The 20,144-nt window shown below is 48.7% G+C and overlaps 1 protein-coding gene across 8 annotated transcripts in view; it reads right to left on the reverse strand.

Moving 5' to 3' along the window:
- CDC27 (cell division cycle 27) overlaps positions 1-17,230 on the reverse strand; it is a 74,405-nt gene extending 57,175 nt beyond the window's left edge. For all 8 annotated transcript variants that reach the window (XM_038753521.1, XM_038753517.1, XM_038753520.1 and 5 more), the window contains exon 1: positions 17,063-17,230. In XM_038753521.1, the coding sequence (XP_038609449.1) occupies positions 17,063-17,089 (27 nt within the window). In that variant the 5' untranslated portion in view covers positions 17,090-17,230. The remainder of the gene's footprint in view (positions 1-17,062) is intronic.
- Positions 17,231-20,144: the final 2,914 nt, after the last annotated feature.

Raw genomic sequence — 20,144 nt, forward strand, 5'->3', positions numbered from 1 at the left:
TCAATCAATCGTATTTATTGAGCGCTTACTGTGTGCAGAGCACTGTACTAAGCACTTGGGAAGTACACGTTGGCAATATATAGAGACAGTCCCTACCCAACAGTGGGCTCACAGTCTAGAAGGGGGAGACAGAGAACAAAACCAAACATATTAACAAAATAAAATCAATAGAACAGATATGTACAAGTAAAATAAATAAATAAATAAATAAATAGAGTAATAAATATGTACAAACATATATACGTATATACAGGTGCTGTGAGGAAGGGAAGGAGGTAAGACGGGGGATGGAGACGGGGACAAGGGGGAGAGGACGGAGGGGGCTCAGTCTGGGAAGGCCTCCTGGAGGAGGTGAGCTCTCAGTAGGGCCTTGAAGGGAGGAAGAGAGCTAGCTTGGCGGATGGGTAGAGGGAGGGCATTCCAGGCCAGGGGGATGACGTGGGCCGGGAGTCGATGGCGGGACAGGCAAGAATGAGGCACGGTGAGGAGATTAGCGGCAGAGGAGCGGAGGGTGCGGGCTGGGCTGTAGAAGGAGAGAAGGGAGGTGAGGTAGGAGGGGGCGAGGTGATGGACAGCGTTGAAGCCCAGGGTGAGGAGTTTCTGCTTGATGCGCAGATTGATTGGTAGCCACTGGAGATTTTTGAGGAGGGGCATAACATGCCCAGAGCGTTTCTGGACAAAGACAATCCAGGCAGCAGCATGAAGTATGGACTGAAGTGGGGAGAGACATGAGGATGGGAAATCAGAGGGAAGGCTGATGCAGTAGTCCAGACGGGATAGGATGAGAGCTTGAACGAGCAGAGTAGCGGTTTGGATGGAGACGAAAGGGCGGATCTTGGCAATGTTGCGGAGCTGAGACCAGCAAGTTTTGGTGACGGCTTGGATGTGAGGGGTGAATGAGAGAGCGGAGTCGAGGATGACACCAAGGTTGCGGGCTTGTGAGACGGGAAGGATGGTAGTGCCGTCAACAGAGATGGGAAAGTCAGGGAGAGGGCAGGGTTTGGGAGGGAAGACAAGGAGTTCAGTCTAATGTTCACCAAAGTCTTCCTTGGGTCCAAATAACCTCTTTCGCTGAAACAAACACATTTACCATGGTCAGCCTCTTCTTTACAACAGCATTTCACATCCCGGGAGGCTTGAGCTAAAGGAGTCCTCGCCCAAATTTGTAGGATGGGTCTTTTTTCCAATATCCAATCTAATCCAGGCTTCTCCTTTTCTTCCCCAATTCAAACCAACAATCGATCCTTAGATCTTCCCATCACAAATCTATTTCTCTATCCCCTAATCATTTTTGCTGCTCTTTTTTGAGTCCCCTCAATCATCGCCACATCTTCTTAAAAATGAAGTTCTTGATCCTGGCCAGTCACTCGTTGGATGATTGTTTTTCTAGAGTCCTCCCAAATCATGAAGCCACAAAAAACCAACCCGAGCACCTCTGGGTCCAGTCAGCTGATTAATGACGGTCAAATCTCGGCCTCACTGCCACTGACCGATTGACCAATCCCTCAGAGTCAATGAGTTGTAGGGGTGTTTAAATTCCCCGGGATTAACACGTGTTCTTTGGCGAATACTGACCTGGTTTGAGGTCAATTACTCTCCAAATTTCTCTGCACTTCACCTTGGTAAGGTCTTGGGACACAATCTGCTCTGTGACACTTTCCTTCTTCCCAACCAGAATGCTATTCTGGAACTTCAATAACCCCTTACCCATCACTCTAACCCTTTAACTCCCCTGGGCAAAACTCTCCTCGGACTACTTGCTCTGGATTCCGTGTCCTCTCCCAGTCTGTCCTTCCTAGACCACCTTCCTCTGGTATTTGAATGTGTCGGTATGTCTACTATGTGCAGAACGCTGTACTAAGCACTTGGGAGGGTACCTTGGAGTCAGTACACGTGACCCCTGCCCTTAAAGAGTCGACAAACAAGAGGTGGAGACAGGCAATAAAATTAACTTCCGGGAGGAGGGAAGAGGAAATAGGATGTGCAGCCTTGTCCCCTTTTACATGGTGACAGAGCGGACCTGGGGTGATGGTGTTGACAAAGATTTCCCTTCGAGGTCACCCACACTCAGTTCTCGTGGAACACCAGGGCTCCAGTCTTGCAGAACCCCGCATCAAGTGGGCATCCAACCACCTCTCCCAACACCATCCGTCCATCCGTCTGTGCCACGTTCTGCCAAGGTGGGCGTCAGCAGGATGGCCTGCTGCACTGTCTGCCACATGAGCAGAGAAACACGAGTTCTGTCAGGACAGACCGGAGTAAAGCTCTAGCCTGTCAGCTCCTTCTGGGCAGGGAACATGTCTACTGACTCTATCATAATGGACTCTCCCAAGCGCTCGGTACAGTGCTCTGCACACACTGTTTGATTGATTGAAGTGGACACCAACCTAACCTGCCTCCAATCGTCTACCAATGGTTAATGCTCAGTGAACTTTCAAGTCTAAATTGTATTATGGTTAGATTTCAGACTGTCCTTTCCTGTTCTTGCTAATATTTATTTCCTCCATGATTAATCCAACTCAAGAGATAATAGGTGGGGCGGAGAGGGACAAGGAGAGCCTTCGGTTATCTCACCTGGTTAATTTAGGCCCCAGGCCATACTAGAAGATGATCAGCTTAGTGCATTAAACTTTTTTTTTTTAATGGCATTTGTTAAGCGCTTACTATGTGCCAGGCACCTTATTAAGAGCTGGGGTAGATCAATCAATTAATCGTATTTATTGAGCGCTTACTGTGTGCACAGCACTGTACTAAGTGCTTGGGAAGTACAAGTTGGCAACATATAGAGACAGTCCCTACCCAATAGTGGGCTCACAGTCTAAAAGGGTAGATACATAAGATCACCAGGTTGCACAGAGTCTCTGTCCCACATGGGGCTCACAGTCCAAGGAAGAGATAGGAGGCTTTAATTCCCATTTTACAAAAGTGGTAACTGAGTCACGGAGAAGTTATTTGCCCAAGGTCACACAGCAGACAAGTGGTAGGGCCATATTTAGAACCCAGATCCTCTGGTTCATAAGCCCAGGCTCTTTGCCATGAGGCCACGCTGTTTCCCACTTAAAAACCTAAAATATATATTTTGGGCAGAAGGTCAGACTTTAGTTAAGCAGAGTTCTAAAAGTAATAATGAAACTAGCTTTCTTCTCCATCCATCTAAATGCAAGGAAATGCAGTTCTGAATCTGGTGGAACTGAGCATCAAACAATCAATCCATGGTATTTATTGAGTGTTTAATGTTTGCAGAGTACTGTTCAAAGCACTTGGGAGAGTGCAACACAACAGAGTTGGAGAAACAGTAGAAGTACTGTTTATGGAGCAGCTGGGTGCACAGCATTAAACTAAGCAATTAAATATCATAATTATAAGAAGCAGTGAGGCCTAGTGGAAAGAGTATGGGCCCAGAGGTCAGAGGACATGGGTTCTAATCCCAGCTTTGCCACTTGACTGCTGGGTGATGTTGAGAAAGTCAGTTTACTGGGCCTCAATTTCCTCATCTGTAAAATGTGGATTCAGTTCCTGTTATCCCTCCTACTTAGATCGTGAACCCCCTGTGGGACAGGGATTGGGACTGATCGAATTAATTTCTATCTACTCCAGTGCTTAGAACTGTGCCTGACACATAGTACGGGCTTAATACCACAATTATTTTTATTATTATTATAAATCAGGGTAACATCTGTACAACACTTAGTATAATGTCCATTGCATTGCTGTGATTTTAATTAAATGTGAAGCAGTCTATAATAGCAAAAAAAAGTAAAAGTCACATACTAATAAAATGCACCAAAATTTGGATTTTAGATGACCTTTCAGACATCACTTGGCTTTCTTATGAAGTGACACATTTATCATGGATCTAAAACAAATTTCAGAATACAGCAATCTTTAACACTTTTAGCACTTTTGAGTTAGTGTTATTGGATCTTAATGCAGGTACAGTACACACATACACAGGTGAAGCAGCATGGCGTAGTGGATTCAGCTTGTTAATGATGTGCATATAGCTTTAATTCTATTTGTTCTGACGATTTTGACACCTGTCTACATTTTTGTTTTGTTGTCTGTCTCCCCCTTCTAGACTGTGAGCCCGTTGTTGGGTAGGGACCGTCTCTGTATGTTGCTGACTTGTACTTCCCAAACGCTTAGTACAGTGCTCTGCACACAGTAAGCGCTCAATAAATACGATTGAATGAATGAATGAATCGAGCCCAAGCCTGGGAATCAGAAGATCAAGGGTTCTAATCCCGGCTCTGCCACCTGTCTGCTATGTGGCGTTGGGCAAGTCACTTCACTTCTCTGTGCCTCAGATACCTCATCGGTAAAATGGGGATTGAAACTGTGAGCCCCATGAGGGTCAATTCTGTTCAACCCAATTTGCTTGTAGCCACTCCAGTGCTTAGAACAATGCCTGGCACACAGTAAGCATTTAAACACCTCGATTATTATTGTCATTATTATACACACACAAAGACCCTGTCCCATTTTACAAGGGATTTTTAAGGGAACTACTCCCTCAGTATGATTTTAGCTAAGTAAAGCAGATACAAAAATGTGCAGTTGAACTCTTTAAAAAGATAGGACTGAGATTATGGAAACCTAACTGCCATATGATTAGTAATATTAGTGGTTCTTCTGTCCCAGGCCTTCCAGTTGTTGCTGTGACTTTCCCATTCTTTTACTGCCTCCAGCTGGCAACTGAGTTTCCAAACCCCTCCTGACTGAACGTGAGCCTCATTCAACAACAGCGCTCAAACCAAATCCAGGAAACCTTAGGGCAACCAATGGGCTGAGCTACTTCTCCTTCCTCATATGTGTCTCCCACTGGCCCGATCCTGGCAGGGGGGCTTCCGGGGAGTTGGGGTGCCCCAGTCCTGACATCCTGGCTGGTTCTGCACAGTATGGCTCTCGCCTTTCTCCACCCTGCTCCCTCACCATCTCCACGGGTCACTTCCTTGCTATCTGATGAAGAGGGACCATCGCCCAGAAAGTTCGATGTCATTTGTAGCCCACAGACTGGCCGGGGGTGGAGTGGCTCTCCCAGCACCCCCCAGCAGGCTGCCTGATGTGGCACGGCTCCCAGAGATGGGCTCTAGTTGGACATTTTCCCTCTAGACGGTATGCTCCTTGTGGGGAGGGCACATGTCTACCAACTCTCTTGTACTGTACTCTCCCAAGTGCTCCGTATAGTGCTCTGCACCCAGTAAGTGCTCAATAAATACCATTGGTTGATTGATTTTCGGGGGAGATCATTCCTCTCATCAGGGCGGTGACAGTTAATGGTTTGGCCGTGGGAAAGCTGCCGGGACTCCCGATCTGCCCAGGGGAAGAAGTCTGGTGCCGCTGTCCTCTCCGAGCTGACCCAGTCTCCGTGCACTGCCTCCACTAGTCATGCGGGAGACCACTGAATCCTTTTTTGGTTGCTGCTCTTGTTTACTTCTGGTTTTGTACTTTTCTTCAGACTTCCACCAAAAAGAGGAAGACATTCCCCTGACCCTGCCTATGAGTGCTGCTGGCCACAAGGAGTGCAGGGAGAGACTACGAATGGTTCAGGGAAAACCCTCACCACTACCACAAATACAACTCAGGCTGTTGGACCGCCAGCCCTTTTCCCCTCTTAACAGTGACATCACACAAGGACACAGTCTTGCCATCAAACTCAAGAACGACTCTTCGCTAGACCACAGTGACGCTGTACAGGGATCCATCCACCTTCTCTATTTCTACGTTGCTCAAACTCAGATCCTAACTTAGTCTGAATTTTTTTTTAAGTCTGTCCTATTGCTCCTGCAGTCAAGATCAGGGCACTGATTGGGCAAGCTTCAAAAAAAAATCCTGTTTTAATATCAGAGAAACATGCCTGCTGACCTCATCAGCACTGCTGCAATGGGAACAAGCTGCTGATTTACACAATTTCCATCCAAATCAGAGAGGCTGTAAAACACCCCAATTCACCTTTACTTTGTATTGGGAATTTTGTTTTTTCTTTGCATTGAAATGCCTGGAGGTCAGATGCTGCTCTTCCCCCTTGGGCATGAACAAACAGCAAGCCAAGGGCTACCGGCAGTATACAACTCCCTCCTGCCCAAACAATCAATCACTGGTATTTATTTATTGATTGATTCATTCAGTTGTATTGAGGGCTTACTGTGTGCAGAGAACTGTACTATGCACTTGGTCAAGTATGATACAAGAAGAGTCAATTCCTGCCCACATCAAGCTTACAGTCCATTCATTCATTCAATCATATTTACTGAGTGCTTAATGGGTGCAAAGCACTGTACTAAGTCCTTATGAAATCTCTTGCTCCGTCCCTTCTCCCCTCCATCCATCTTCAACTGCTCACTCTCCACTGGTTCCTTCCCCTCTGCCTTCAAACATGCCCACGTCTCTCTCATACTAAAAAAACCCCTCTCTTGACCCCACCTCACCTTCTAGTTATCGCCCTATCTCCCTCCTACCATTCCTGTCCAAACTCCTTGAACGAGTCGTCTACACGCGCTGCCTGCCTCGAATTCCTCAACGCCAACTCTCTCCTCGACCCCCTCCAATCTGGCTTCCGTCCCCTACATTCCACGGAAACTGCCCTCTCAAAGGTCACCAATGACCTCCTGCTTGCCAAATCCAATGGCTCATACTCTATCCTAATCCTCCTCGACCTCTCAGCTGCCTTCGACACTGTGGACCACCCCCTTCTCCTCAACACGGTATCCAACCTTGGCTTCACAGACTCTGCCCTCTCCTGGTTCTCCTCTTATCTCTCTGGCCATTCATTCTCAGTCTCTTTTGCGGGCTCCCCCTCCCCCTCCCATCCCCTTACTGTAGGGGTTCCTCAAGGGTCAGTTCTTAATCCCCTTCTGTTCTCTATCTACACTCACTCCCTTGGCGAACTCATTCGCTCCCACGGTTTCAACTATCATCTCTATGCTGATGACACCCAAATCTACATCTTTGCCCCTGCTCTCTCTCCCTCCCTCCAGGCTCGCATCTCCTCCTGCCTTCAGGACATCTCCATCTGGATGTCTCCCCATGTCCAAGACTGACCTCCTTATATTCCCTACCAAACCCTGCCCTCTCCCTGACTTTTCCATCACTGTTGACGGCAGTTCCATCCTTCCCGTCTCACAAGCCCGCAACCTTGGTGTCATCCTTGACTCCACTCTCTCATTCACCTCTCACATCCAATCCGTAACCAAAACCTGCCGGTCTCACCTCCGCAGCATCGTCAAGATCCGCCCTTTCCTCTCCATCCAAACCACTACCCTGCTCGTTCAATCGCTCATCCTGTCCTGACTGGATTACTGCATCAGCCTCCTCTCCGATCTCCCATCCTCGTGTCTCGCCCCACTTCAATCCATACTTCAAGCCGCTGCCCGGATCGTCTTTGTGCAGAAACGCTCTGGGCATGTTACTCCCCTCCTCAAAAATTTCCAGTGGCTACCAATCAACCTACTCATCAGGCAAAAAACTCCTAACCCTGGGCTTCAAGGCTCTCCATCACCTAGCCCCCTCCTACCTCACCTCCCTTCTCTCCTTCTACAGCCCAGCCCGCACCCTCCGCTCCTCTGCCGCTAATCTCCTCACTGTGCCTCATTCTCACCTGTCCCGCTATCGACCCCCGGCCCACGTCATCCCCCTGGCCTGGAATGCCTGCCCTCCGCACATCCGCCAAGCTAGCTCTCTTTCTCCCGTCAAAGCCCTACTGAGAGCTCACCTCCTCCAGGAGGCCTTCCCAGACTGAGCCCCCTTTGTCCTCTCCCCCTCCCCATCCCCCCGCCTTACCTCCTTCCCCTCTCCACAGCACCTGTATATATGTATATATGTTTGTATGTATTTATTACTCTATTTATTTATTTATTTTATTTGTACATATTTATTCTATTTTATTTTGTTAATATGTTCTGTTTTGTTGTCTGTCTCCCCCTTCTAGACTGTGAGCCCGCTGTTGGGTAGGGACCGTCTCTATATGTTGCCGACTTGTACTTCCCAAGCGCTTAGTACAGTGCTCTGCACACAGTAAATGCTCAATAAATACAACAATGAATAAATGAATGAAACTACAATATAGCAATAAATATTAATAATAATGATGATGGCATTTGTTAAGCATTTACTATTGGCAAAGCACTGTTCTAAGCGCTGGGGGGTACAAGGTTGTCTCACGTGGGGCTCACAGTCTTCATCCCCATTTTACAGATGAGGTAACTGAGGCACAGAGAAGTGAAATGACTTGCCCAAAGTCACACAGCTGACAAGTGGAGGAGCTGGAATTAGAACCCATGACCTCTGACTCCCAAGCCCTGGCTCTTTCCACTGAGCCACGCTGCTTCTCTAGACAGACAATCCATGCCCAGTCTGGCGGGGGCGGCGGGGGGAGACAGACAGCAAAACAAGTGAACAGGCATCAATATGAACAGAATTATGTATACATATATACATAAGCACTGTGGGGCGGGAGGGGAAGAGCAAAGGGAATGGAAGGGAAGGGAGGGGGAGCTGAAGAAAAGGGGGCTTAATCTGGGAAGACCTCTTGGAGAAGGTGAGCCTTCAGTAGGGCTTTGAAGGGGAGAATAGTCTAGTGGGGAAAAACAGACATCAGTATTAATAAAAAAAATTATGGATACAATAATAATAATGGAATTTGTTAAGCGCTTATTATATGCCAAGCACTGATCTAGAGCTGGATATGTACATAAGATCATATGTACATATGTGAGAAGTAGCGTGACTTAGTGGAAAGAGCCCAGGCTCGGGAGTCAGAGCTCATGGGTTCAAATCCCGGCTCTACCACATATCAGCTGTGTGACTTTGGGCAAGTCACTTAACTTCTCTGTGCCTCAGTTACCTCATCTGTAAAACGGGGACTGATTGTGAGCCCCATGAGACAACCTGATAACCTTGTATCTACGCCAGCGCTTAGAACAGTGTTTGGCACATAGTAAACGCTTAACAAATACTGTCATTATTATTGTTATTATTATCATTATTATTACATAAGTGCTGTGGGGCTGGTGGGGGAGTGCGGGGGGGGAGCAAAAGGAGCAAGACTTGACAACGCAGAAGGAAGTGGGAGATAAGAAAAGGAGGGGCTTAGTCTGGGAAGGCCTCTTGGAGGTGTGCCCTCAATAAGGCTTTGAAGGGGGTGGGGGGGAGAGTAACTCTCTGTCGGATTTGAGGAGGGAGGGCATTCCAGGCCAGTGGCAGGACATGGGCTAGGGGTCAGAGGTGAGACAGGGGAAGGTGGTGGCACACTGAGAAGGTTAGCACTAAAGGAGCGAAGTGTGCGGGCACGCTGTTTTCTGAGACAAACTTTGGGTCCTTTGTTGTCATTATTGTTATGGTTTTGAGGAAACTGAGAAGTTGTGATTTGCTCAAGGTGTCACAGCAGAAAACTGGTGGAGCCTAGAGTAGAACCCAGGTGCTCTGATTCCCAGGCTCGTGCTCTTTCCACTGTGCCCCACTGCCTCTCGATCTATAGTATTTTATAGGGTTTGGGATTTTATCTGGTTTGGAGGGCCGGGGAGGGGGAGGTGGACTTGAAACCTCATTTTGGCTATTAAGCCTTCCCCCTCTTTTTCCATATACGGACAGCGAAGGAATCCCACTGATTCCTTCTCAAAGACTGATTTGAGGCCTCACCTTCTCCAGGAGGCCTTCCCAGACTGAGCCCTTTCCTTCGTCTCCCCCTCGTCCCCCTCTCCATCCCCCCATCTTACCTCCTTCCCTTCCCCACAGCACCTGCATATATGTTTGTACATATTTATTACTCTATTTATTTATTTTACTTGTACATATCTATTCTATTTATTTTATTTTGTTAGTACGTTTGGTTTTGTTCTCTGTCTCCCCCTTTTAGACTGTGAGCCCAATGTTGGGTAGGGACTGTCTCTATATGTTGCCAATTTGTACTTCCCAAGCGCTTAGTACAGGGCTCTGCACAAAGTAAGCGCTCAATAAATACGATTGATGATGATGATGATGATGATGCGGGCTGGGTTGTAGAGGGAAAGATGCGAGGTGAGGTAGGAGGGGGCAAGTTGATGGAGCACTTTAAAGCCAATGGTGAGGAGTTTCTGTCTGATATGGAGGTGGATGGGCAACCACTGGAGATTTTTGAGGAGAGGGGTGACATATCCTGAATGTTTTTGTAGAAAAATGATCTGGGCAGCAGAGTGAAGTATGGACTGGAGTGGGGAGTGACAGGAGATTGGGAGATCAGCAAAGAGGCTGATGCAGTAAACCAGGAGGGATAGGATGAGTGACTGCATTAACATGGTAGCAGTTTGGATGGAGAGAAAAGAGCGGATTTTAGTGATGTTGTGAAGGTGGGACCGACAGGATTTGCACTTACTGTGTGCAAAGCACTGCACTAAGTACTTGGGAAGGTCCAGTATAACAGAGTTGGTAGATACATGCCTTGCCCACAACAAGCTTACAGTGTAGAGGAGGCCCAGGTAAGGTCCAGGTCTGCTTTAGCCACTTGGGTGGGGATCAGCCGGCTTGGGGTCCCCGGCAGATCCACATCCACTCGAAGGGGTCCCAAGGCCTGAGCGGTGGGGGGGGGGGGGGGGGGGGGGTCAGATGTTTGCTTCATAGACCCGAAAATGCCTCTGGGTCTGAGGCCCAATTGTTCTGGACAAAACATCGCTGAGCAACTGCTGATGGGTCCAGTCCAGTGCAGGAAAGCCCTTGGGCTCTGAGTGAGACCACTCCTGCCGAAAGAGCCAGGGAACCGCTCTGTGAAACCTGCTATCAGCAGCAGCAGACTTGAGCAAGCCCTGTCCTGCCCTGGAAGCGCCCCGCCACCCCTAGAGTGGCTGATAGGTCCGTTCTGGGACCCCTCCCAGTGGGGAGTGTGGGGAAATCAGGACTAACAGACCTTCAGAGGCTGCAGATGGCCTGGGTTCTGGCCACTTCCTGCAGAAGGCCCCGAGCCCAAGCTGGCTCCCTAACCAAGTCCAGGGGGCCCCAGGGGACACTAGACCTCACAGTGGTCAAGTCGACAAGTGGATGAACGGGATTCAAGTCAGTGGATTTTTCAGGAGAGCACCCTCCAACCTGTGCTCACTTGAACAAGTAGGGTGAACTACTGTCCCTTGTTTCTCCCTCAACAAAGAGCCTAGGTTTTCTTCTGGTTTTAAAAATTGGTCTTTAGAAGATACATTCAGTTACAAGTGAACTACTTTGGGTGGGATTTTCTGCATTAGAGAGAACTGATATTTGTTTTTTTTTGTCAAGAAAAGGGCAGGGCTTATAGTCCCGATGGGCTGAAAACAAAAAAGCAATGATACTTTGGTACTTTGCAGATTTTACAGCTCGAGTTCAATGAGTAAAAATTGGGTTACCTTTAACCACTTGTCATTCTAGCAGGACTATACACTCCTCCCCAGTAGCTTCACCACACCAGCTTTAAAAACCACGGTTCACCTTCCGTCCCGACAGGTAATCTCACAGCCATGTGTATCCATCGATCTACGGAATTTACCGAGCGACTACGATCCGCAGAGCACTGCATTAAGCACTTGAGAGAGGATGGAATTGGGAGATTGGGAGACATGATCCCTGCCCTCAGAGATCTTACAATCTTGTGGGGGAGACAGACAACACATGTGAATTATAGATTGGAGCAAGTAATAGCACACAAAGATTCGTACAAAACTGCTCCCAGGGTTTTGAGTACACAAAGTGCTGATGGGCAAGTTGGGAGATAAGCAATTCATTAGGGAAGGCCTCCTGCAGCAGATGTTACCTCAGAAAGACCTAAATAATGGGAAGGATGTGGTATTTGCTAAACACTCATTATAAGCCAAGCACTGTATTAAGCCTTGGGGAAGATACAAGGTAATCTGGTCAAACACAGTCCCTGTCCACTATGGGGTTCACAGACTGAGGCTGGGGGGAGAGAGGGGCGGGAACAAGTGGGGAGAACAGGTATTTAATCCCCATTTTACAGATGAGGACGCCAAGGCACAGAAAAGTCATGACTTGCCCAAGGTCTTATAAGATAAGCAGCATGACCTAGTGGAAACAGCACAGGCCTAGGAGTCAGAGCACCTGGTTTCTAATCCTAGCTCTGCCACCTGGTCTGTGTGACCACGGGCAAGTCACTTAACTTGTCTAGACTGTAAATTCATTACGGGCAGGGCATGTGTCTGCTAATTCTGTTGTACTGTACTCTTCCAAGAGCTTAGTACAGTTCTCTGCCCATAATAAGCACTCAATAAATACCACTGTTTGCTTCTCTGTGTCTCTGTGACCTCATCTGTAGAATGTGGATTAAAACTGTGTGCCCCATGTGGGACTGGCACAGTGCCTGGCACATACAGTATGTGCTTAAGAAATACCATTAAAAAAAAAAGGCACACAGCAAGCAAGTGGCAAAGCCAGGATGGAAATTCAAATCAGCGCTTAGAACAGTGCTCTGCACATAGTAAGCACTTAACAAATGCCAATATTATTATTATTATTATTATTATTAAATCCACCAACTCCCAGCTACCCATGCCCTTTCCATTAGGCCATGCTGATGTACCATAGGGATGGTGGTGAGGGCCAAGAATAAGGCCCAGTGAGAAGGCAGGTTAGAAAAGAATGAAGCATGTGAGGTGGAGAGTAGTGGGAGAAGAGGGAGGATAAGTAAGGGAAAGAGAGAGCTTTTTGAATGCCTTAAAAGTCAGGAGTTTCTCCCTCAAGGGCAGAGGAATGGGTAACTATTGGAGGTTTTGGAGGGGTGGAGAGACATGTGCAGAACAACAGGTACAAAACATCAAAGTACGGACTGGAGAGGGAAGAGACTGAAGGCCAGGAGATCAGCAAGGAGGCTGACTGCTGCAGCAGCCAAGCCAGGCTATGTCAAGTGCCTGGCCAAGCATGGTGACCACTGGGAAAGATGGAAAGGGGCAAATTCTGGAAATGTTAGGACTTGGCAAGTCCAATACAGGGGTAGAAAGAGGTGGAGTATCGAGGATAATGCTTCAGATACATCATCATCATCATCAATCGTATTTATTGAGCGCTTAGTATGTGCAGAGCACTGTACTAAGTGCTTGGGAAGTACAAATTGGCAACATATAGAGACAGTCCCTACCCAACAGTGGGCTCACAGTCTAAAAGGGGGAGACAGAGAACAAAACCAAACATACTAACAAAATAAAATAAATAGAATAGATAGGTACAAATAAAATAAATAGAGTAGTAAATATGTACAAACATATATACATATATACAGGTGCTGTGGGGAAGGGAAGGAGGTAAGATGGGGGGGATGGAGCGGGGGACGAGGGGGAGAGGAAGGAAGGGGCTCAGTCTGGGAAGGCCTCCTGGAGGAGGTGAGCTCTCAGCAGGGCCTTGAAGGGAGGAAGAGAGCGAGCTTGGCGGATGGGCAGAGGGAGGGCATTCCAGGCCCGGGGGATGACGTGGGCCGGGGGTCGATGGCGGGACAGGCGAGAGCGAGGTACGGTGATTGATGATGATGATGATGATTCATTCATTCATTCATTCGAGAAGCAGCGTGGTTCAGTGGCAAGAGCCCGGGCTTTGGAGTCAGAGGTCATGGGTTCGAATTCAGGCTCCGCCACTTGTCAGCTGGGTGACTTTGGGCAAGTCACTTAACTTCTCTGGGCCTCAGTTCCCTCATCTGTAAAATGGGGATGAAGATGGTGAGCCCCCCATGGGACAACCTGATACATGCTTGAGTGACTGGGAGCGTGGTAGTGCTGTCCACTGTATTGGCAGAGGAGAGTACTTGGGGAGCAGTTTTGGACATGCTGAATTTGCAGGTGTTAGTGGGACATCCACACAGAGATGTCCTGGAGGCAGGAGGAGATGTGCAACTGCAGAGCAGGGGAGAGGCCGAGGCTAGTGAGGCAGATTTGGGAATCATCTGCATTGGAGACGGCAGTTACAGCCCTGGGATTAGAAGTCGGGAGGAGAAGGGGATCCAGAGCAGAACCTTAAGGGGCCCCCTACCCTTCCTCATCTCCCATAGCTAGAGGGTGGGAAGCAGAGGAAGAGCTGGCGAAAGGCACGGAGAAAGTTTGGCCAGAAAGACAAGAGGAGAACCAGGAGAAGTCTGTGGCAATAAAATCAAGGTCGGAGAGCATCTATTCAAGAAGAGGGTGGTCCACAGTGTTGAAGGCAGCTGAGGTCAAGGAGGATCAAGCTGTAGGAGAGTCTTTTAGTTTTGGCAAGAAGTCACAGGTGACCTTGCAGAGGACAGCCTTAGCAGAGAGAACGGAAACCAGATTGAAGAGGGTCAAGGAACGAATTGGAGGATAGGAAGGGGGAGGCAGTGGATGCAAACAACCCATTCAAGATGCTTGGTCAGGTAGTGAGAGCCAGGTAAGGTTTTTTAAGGATAGAGGAGAAGTGGGTATACTTGAAGTCACAAAGATTCCTCTAGACTTACGAAAGCTATCCAGAAGGTCGAAGGGTTTCAAAGTCTAAAGCTCTACTCAACCTGGACATGTCTCCAAATAGCAAAATCATCAGAACTCTTGTGAGCCATCGAACTGTTGATAACAGAACTCCATGAGAGACAGTACTGGAAATGAGACTCAGGTGTCCAAGTCTCTTGATTATTAAAAAAAATAAACCGCCCAACAAAAAACCTACAACATCTTATATCTGAGATGTTCGAGACCCAACACACAAAGGTTCACTATAATGAAGAGCTTGTTTACATGTTAAAACCATTTGAGGTACCTTTGGGGAAGAGGAGATAGATAAATTTGAAAAAAAAGGCAAACAGGATAAGGTATCATTTTGACTGAATTGTCCAAATTTGAAACATCAGTTGAATAGCTGACATGCAAGCATGAAAAATGCCCTCAGCTCAGTCACTTTACAAGGTAAAGGCAGCAACTCTTAATGCTCAAAGACCCCCACCCTCTAACGCACACACACACAAACCCCCCCCCCCCCCCCAGGGGCCAGAGAAAATGACTAGATAAAAGCAGAATCCTCTTATGAGTCTTGAGTCCAAGTACTATTCCCATGGCCTAAGGATTCAGCAATAGCAAAGGCCACTTGGGCCCTCAAAGACAGCGAGGATGTTGGATTTGGGAGGAAAAAGAACTAATTGTTGACCACCGGGATTCTTAACGAAGCAGAAAACAGAGCGTTTCACTGAGCATTTACCATTGGAATGGCGGTTTCAATGTCACCAGCAGTGAAGCACTTTCGTAAACTAAACCACCATGAACCTAAGTCAATGGCAACATTCTCCCTTCGCCACTGCCATTTGCTTTGGAACGACAAACTTATGTCCCTATCCGTAATTTGTTTATTTTAACGTCTGTCTCTCCATCTAGACTGTAAGCTCGTTATGAGCAGGGAACTTGTCTACAGACTCTTGTATTGTACTCTCTTAAACATTTAATACAATGCTCAGCACATAGCAAAACAAACGGAATGGCCTCTGCTGATGCACTGAGTCCACTGCTAGGAATGGGGCCCGGAGGGGTCGGTGGAAGGAAGGTGAGAGGAGCTCCCCCCTCTAGACTGCCAGCTCATTGTGGGCAGGGAATGTGTCTGTTTATTGTTTTGCTGTATTGAACTCTCCCAAGCGCTTCGAACGGTGCTTTGCACCCAGTAAGCGCTCAATAAATACGATTGAACTGAACTGCACAAAGGTCTATGCTCCTTCTAGACTGTGAGCCCGCTGTTGGGTAGGGCCTGTCTCTATGTGTTGCCGACTTGTACTTCCCAAGCGCTTAGTACAGTGCTCTGCACACAGTAAGCGCTCAATAAATACGATTCACCGATTGATTCCCAAGGGGAAAGAGATGCTCTGGCAGTGCACCAGGCACCCCAAATCCAACGGGGTCTCCCAGCCCCGAAGAGGAGCGAACATCCCAAGCATACCTGATTTCTGCAGTGACAGTGATGGCAGTGAGGCTGACAAGAAGGGCCATTTTAAAGCGTCCCAGGCGCTGGACGTGGAGAAATGGAAGGCCCCTGCGACCCCAGCCCATTACCTATTAACCCCCTCCCCCATCACACACACACACACACACACACCCCACACACACACTTTACAAATCAGGTCTCGTGTCCCGCTGGGGCACAGGCAGGCCTGCGGCTGAGCTCGGGCTCTGCGGGGCATCTAGTCCCTTTGGTCCTAAACGGGGCCTCTGCGGAGCGGGGGCCCCTCGCCCCCCGCTGCCCCGCGGGAGGGGAGGGGGGGGCGCTCCCGGGGTGGGGGCACAAGGGGGGGGCAGGGCAACCCTCCCCCCTCCCCACTGTTGGGTAGGGACTGTCTCCATATCATCAATCGTATTTACTGAGCGCTTACTGTGTGCAGAGCACTGTACTAAGCGCTTGGGAAGTCCAAGTCGGCAACATATAGAGACACTCCCTATCATCATCAATCGTATTTATTGAGCGCTTACTGTGTGCAGAGCACTGTACTAAGCGCTTGGGAAGTACAAATTGGCAACATCATCATCATCATCATCAATCGTATTTATTGAGCGCTTACTATGTGCAGAGCACTGTACTAAGCGCTTGGGAAGTACAAATTGGCAACATATAGAGACAGTCCCTACCCAACAGTGGGCTCACAGTCTAACAGGGGAAAACAGAGCGTTTTATCTATATGTTGCCAACTTGTATTTCCCAAGCGCTCAGTCCAGTGCTCTGCACACAGTAAGCGCTCAATAAATACGATTGATTGATGGAGAGCCGGTGGGTGCGGGCCCCTGGGACCCCGCACGTGTGTTTAGGCTGACAGGCCCTCGCCCCCTCCCCCTATCTTTCCCACTGGAGGGACCCCCCCGGCGCTTGCCGACTTGTGCTTCCCAAGCGCTTAGTACAGTGGTCTGCACACAGTAAGCGCTCAATAAATACGATTGATTGATTGATTGATTGGAGAGCGGGCTGGGCGGTCCCTCCAGGCCCCAGCCCCGAGGACAGGGTCCGGGGGCCCGGGGGTCCGGGCGCAGGGGGAGGGGGCGTCCGCGGGGCCTAGGCCGCAGCAGGCCGCGGGCGGGCGGGCCGGCGGGCGGGCCGGCCGGGAGCCGCACCTCCGCCCGGCGGAGACCGCGGGCCCCGGAGGGGTCGTTACCTGGACGGGTTCCTGCAGCACCGTCATGGTGGCGGTCGGGGCCCGCTCCCCGCTCCCCGCTCCGCTTCAGGCCCCCGGCAGCGGCTGCGGCTCGGCCAGACCCGTCTCATTTAAACTCACCAGCGACCGTTACCGGGGGATGGGGGAGGCCGAGCGCCGGCCGAGTTCCCCCGAGCGGGACACGGAAATCTCCGAGGCGGAGACACCCGAGCGGGCCGGGCGGAAAGGCCCGAAAGCGGCCGGAGGGGGCCGGAGGGAGCCGAAGGGGCGGGAGGGGGTTGACGGAAACAGCCGAGGGCGGTCGGAGACACCCGAAGCTGGGGCCGAGCGGAGGCTCGCCCTTCCCGCCCGCTCTTTCACCCGCGCAGACCGTAGCCAATCGGCGGAGGGCGGGGGGGCGGGGCTTCTGAGGGACGTTGGCGGGCGGGGCTGGAGCCGGGGCTGCCGTAGGCCGGGCCCATCCGGTCCCATCCGGTCCCATCCGGCCCCATCCGGCCCGATCCGTTCGTTCCGAGCGGATAGAAATCCAGCTAATCGGAAACGCTCGACTCGCTTTGTTGTCTGTCTCCCCCTTCTAGCCCGGGAGCCCGTTGTTCGGTAACGATTGTCTCTGTTGCCGAATTGTACTTTCATTCATTCTTTTAGGCTGTGAGCCCACTGTTGGGTAGGGACTGTCTCAATATGTTGCCAATTTGTACTTCCCAAGCGCTTAGTACAGTGCTCTGCACATAGTAAGCGCTCAATAAATACGATTGATGATGATGATGATGATTCATTCAGTCGTATTTGTTGAGCGCTTACTGTGTGCAGGGCACTGGACTATAAATACCATTACAATGTACAATACTATAAATGCCATTATTATTATTATTATTATTACTACTAAGCGCTTGGGAAATACAAGGTTGCAACAGAGACGCACCCTACCCAACAGCGGGCTCACAGTCTGGAAGGGGGAGACAGACAACAAAACAAAACATATAAACCAAATAAAATAGAATAAATATGTACAAACATATATACATGTACAGGCGCTGTGGGGAGTGGGTAGGAGGTGAGGTGGGGGGATGGGGAGGGGGAGTAGGGGGAGAGGAAGGAGGGGGCTCAGTCTGGGAAGGCCTCAATCGTATTTATTGAGCGCTTACTGTGTGCAGAGCACTGTACTAAGCGCTTGGGAAATACAAGTTGGCGACATATAGAGACAGACCCTACCCAACAGTGGGCTCACAGTCTAGAAGGGGGAGACAGAGAACAAAACCAAACAAACAAAATGAATAGATATGTACAAGTAAAACAAATAGAGTAATAAATATGTACAAACATGTATACATATATACAGGTGCTGTGGGGAAGGGAAGGAGGTAAAATGGGGGGATGGAAAGGGGGACGAGGGCTGAGTTAAGGCAGGAAAGGATAAACTTGCAGTGAACGAGGTTGGCACGGTGTTTAGACTTTCGCCAGCAGCATTCGGCAGCTCGAGCATAAGACCAATCAATCAATCAATCAATCAGTCGTATTTATTGAGCTCTTACTGTGTGCAGAGCACTGTACTAAGCGCTTGGGAAGTACAAGTTGGCAACATATAGAGACGGTCCCTACCCAACAGTGGGCTCACAGTCTAGAAGGGGGAGACAGAGAACAAAACCAAACATATTAACAAATTAAAATAAATAGAATAGATATGTACAAGTAAAATAAATAAATAAATAGAGTAATAAATATGTACAAACATACATACATATATACAGGTGCTGTGGGGAAGGGAAGGAGGTAAGACCGGGGGGATGGACGCTCACAGTCTAGAAGGGGGAGACAGACAACAAAACAAATCATATTAACCAAATAAAATAGAATAAATATGTACAAGTAAAATAAATAGAGTGATAAATATGTACAAACATATATACATTTATACAGATGCTGTGGGGAGGGGTAGGAGGTAAGGTGGGGGGGTGGGGAGGTAGAGTAGGGGGAGAGGAAGGAGTTCTATTTATCTTATTTTGTTAGTATGTTTGGTTTTGTCTCCCCCTTTTAGACTGTGAGCCCACTGTTGGGTAGGGACTGTCTCTATATGTTGCCAATTTGTACTTCCCAAGCGCTTAGTACAGTGCTCTGCACACAGTAAGCGTTCAATAAATACAATTGATGATGGTGATGATGGGAAGGCCTCAATCAATCAATTGAATTTATTGAGCGCTTACTGTGTGCAAAGCACTGTACTAAGCACTTGGGAAGTACAAGTTGGCAACATATAGAGATGGGCACTACCCAACAGCGAGCTCACAGTCTAGAAGGGGGACACAGACAACAAAACAAAACATGTAAACCAAATAGAATAAATATGTACAAGTAAAATAAATAGAGTAATAAATATGTACAAACATATATACATATATACAGGTGCTGTGGGAAGGGGTAGGAGGTAAGGTGGGGGGGATGGGGAGGTGGAGTAGGGGGAGAGGAAGGAGGGGGCTCAGTTTGGGAAGGCCTCAATCAATCAATCATATTTATTAAGTGCTTACTGTGTGCAGAGCACTGTACTAAGCGCTTGGGAAGTACAAGCTGGCAACATGTAGAGACGGTCCCTACCCAACCCTGGGCTCACAGTCTAGAAGGGGGAGACAGAAAACAAAACAAAACATATTAACAAAATAAAATAAATAGAATAAATACGTACAAGTAAAATAAATAAATAGAGTAATAGGCCTCCTGGAGGAGGTGAGCTCTCAATAGGGCTTTGAAGGGAGGAAGAGAGCTAGCTTGGCGGATGTGCGGAGGGAGGGAATTCCGGGCCAGGGGGAGGACGGGGGCCGGGGGTCGACAGCGGGACAGAAGAGAACAAGGCACAGTGAGGAGATCAGCGGCAGAGCGCTTGGTACAGAGCTCTGCTCACAGTAAGAGCTCAGTCAATACGGTTGAATGAATGAGTGAATGAATGAATGAACAAACGAACCCCGGGAAACCATTGACTTCTAACAGCAGAAAAGATAGTTAGGGCCATACTAAAGTAAATCCGGTTACCTTTTATAATAATGGAATTTGTTCATTCATTCAATCGTATTTATTGAGCGCTTACTGTGTG

The sequence above is a fragment of the Tachyglossus aculeatus genome, chromosome 11, assembly GCF_015852505.1.
Source record: "Tachyglossus aculeatus isolate mTacAcu1 chromosome 11, mTacAcu1.pri, whole genome shotgun sequence".
Classification (NCBI taxonomy): domain Eukaryota; kingdom Metazoa; phylum Chordata; class Mammalia; order Monotremata; family Tachyglossidae; genus Tachyglossus; species Tachyglossus aculeatus.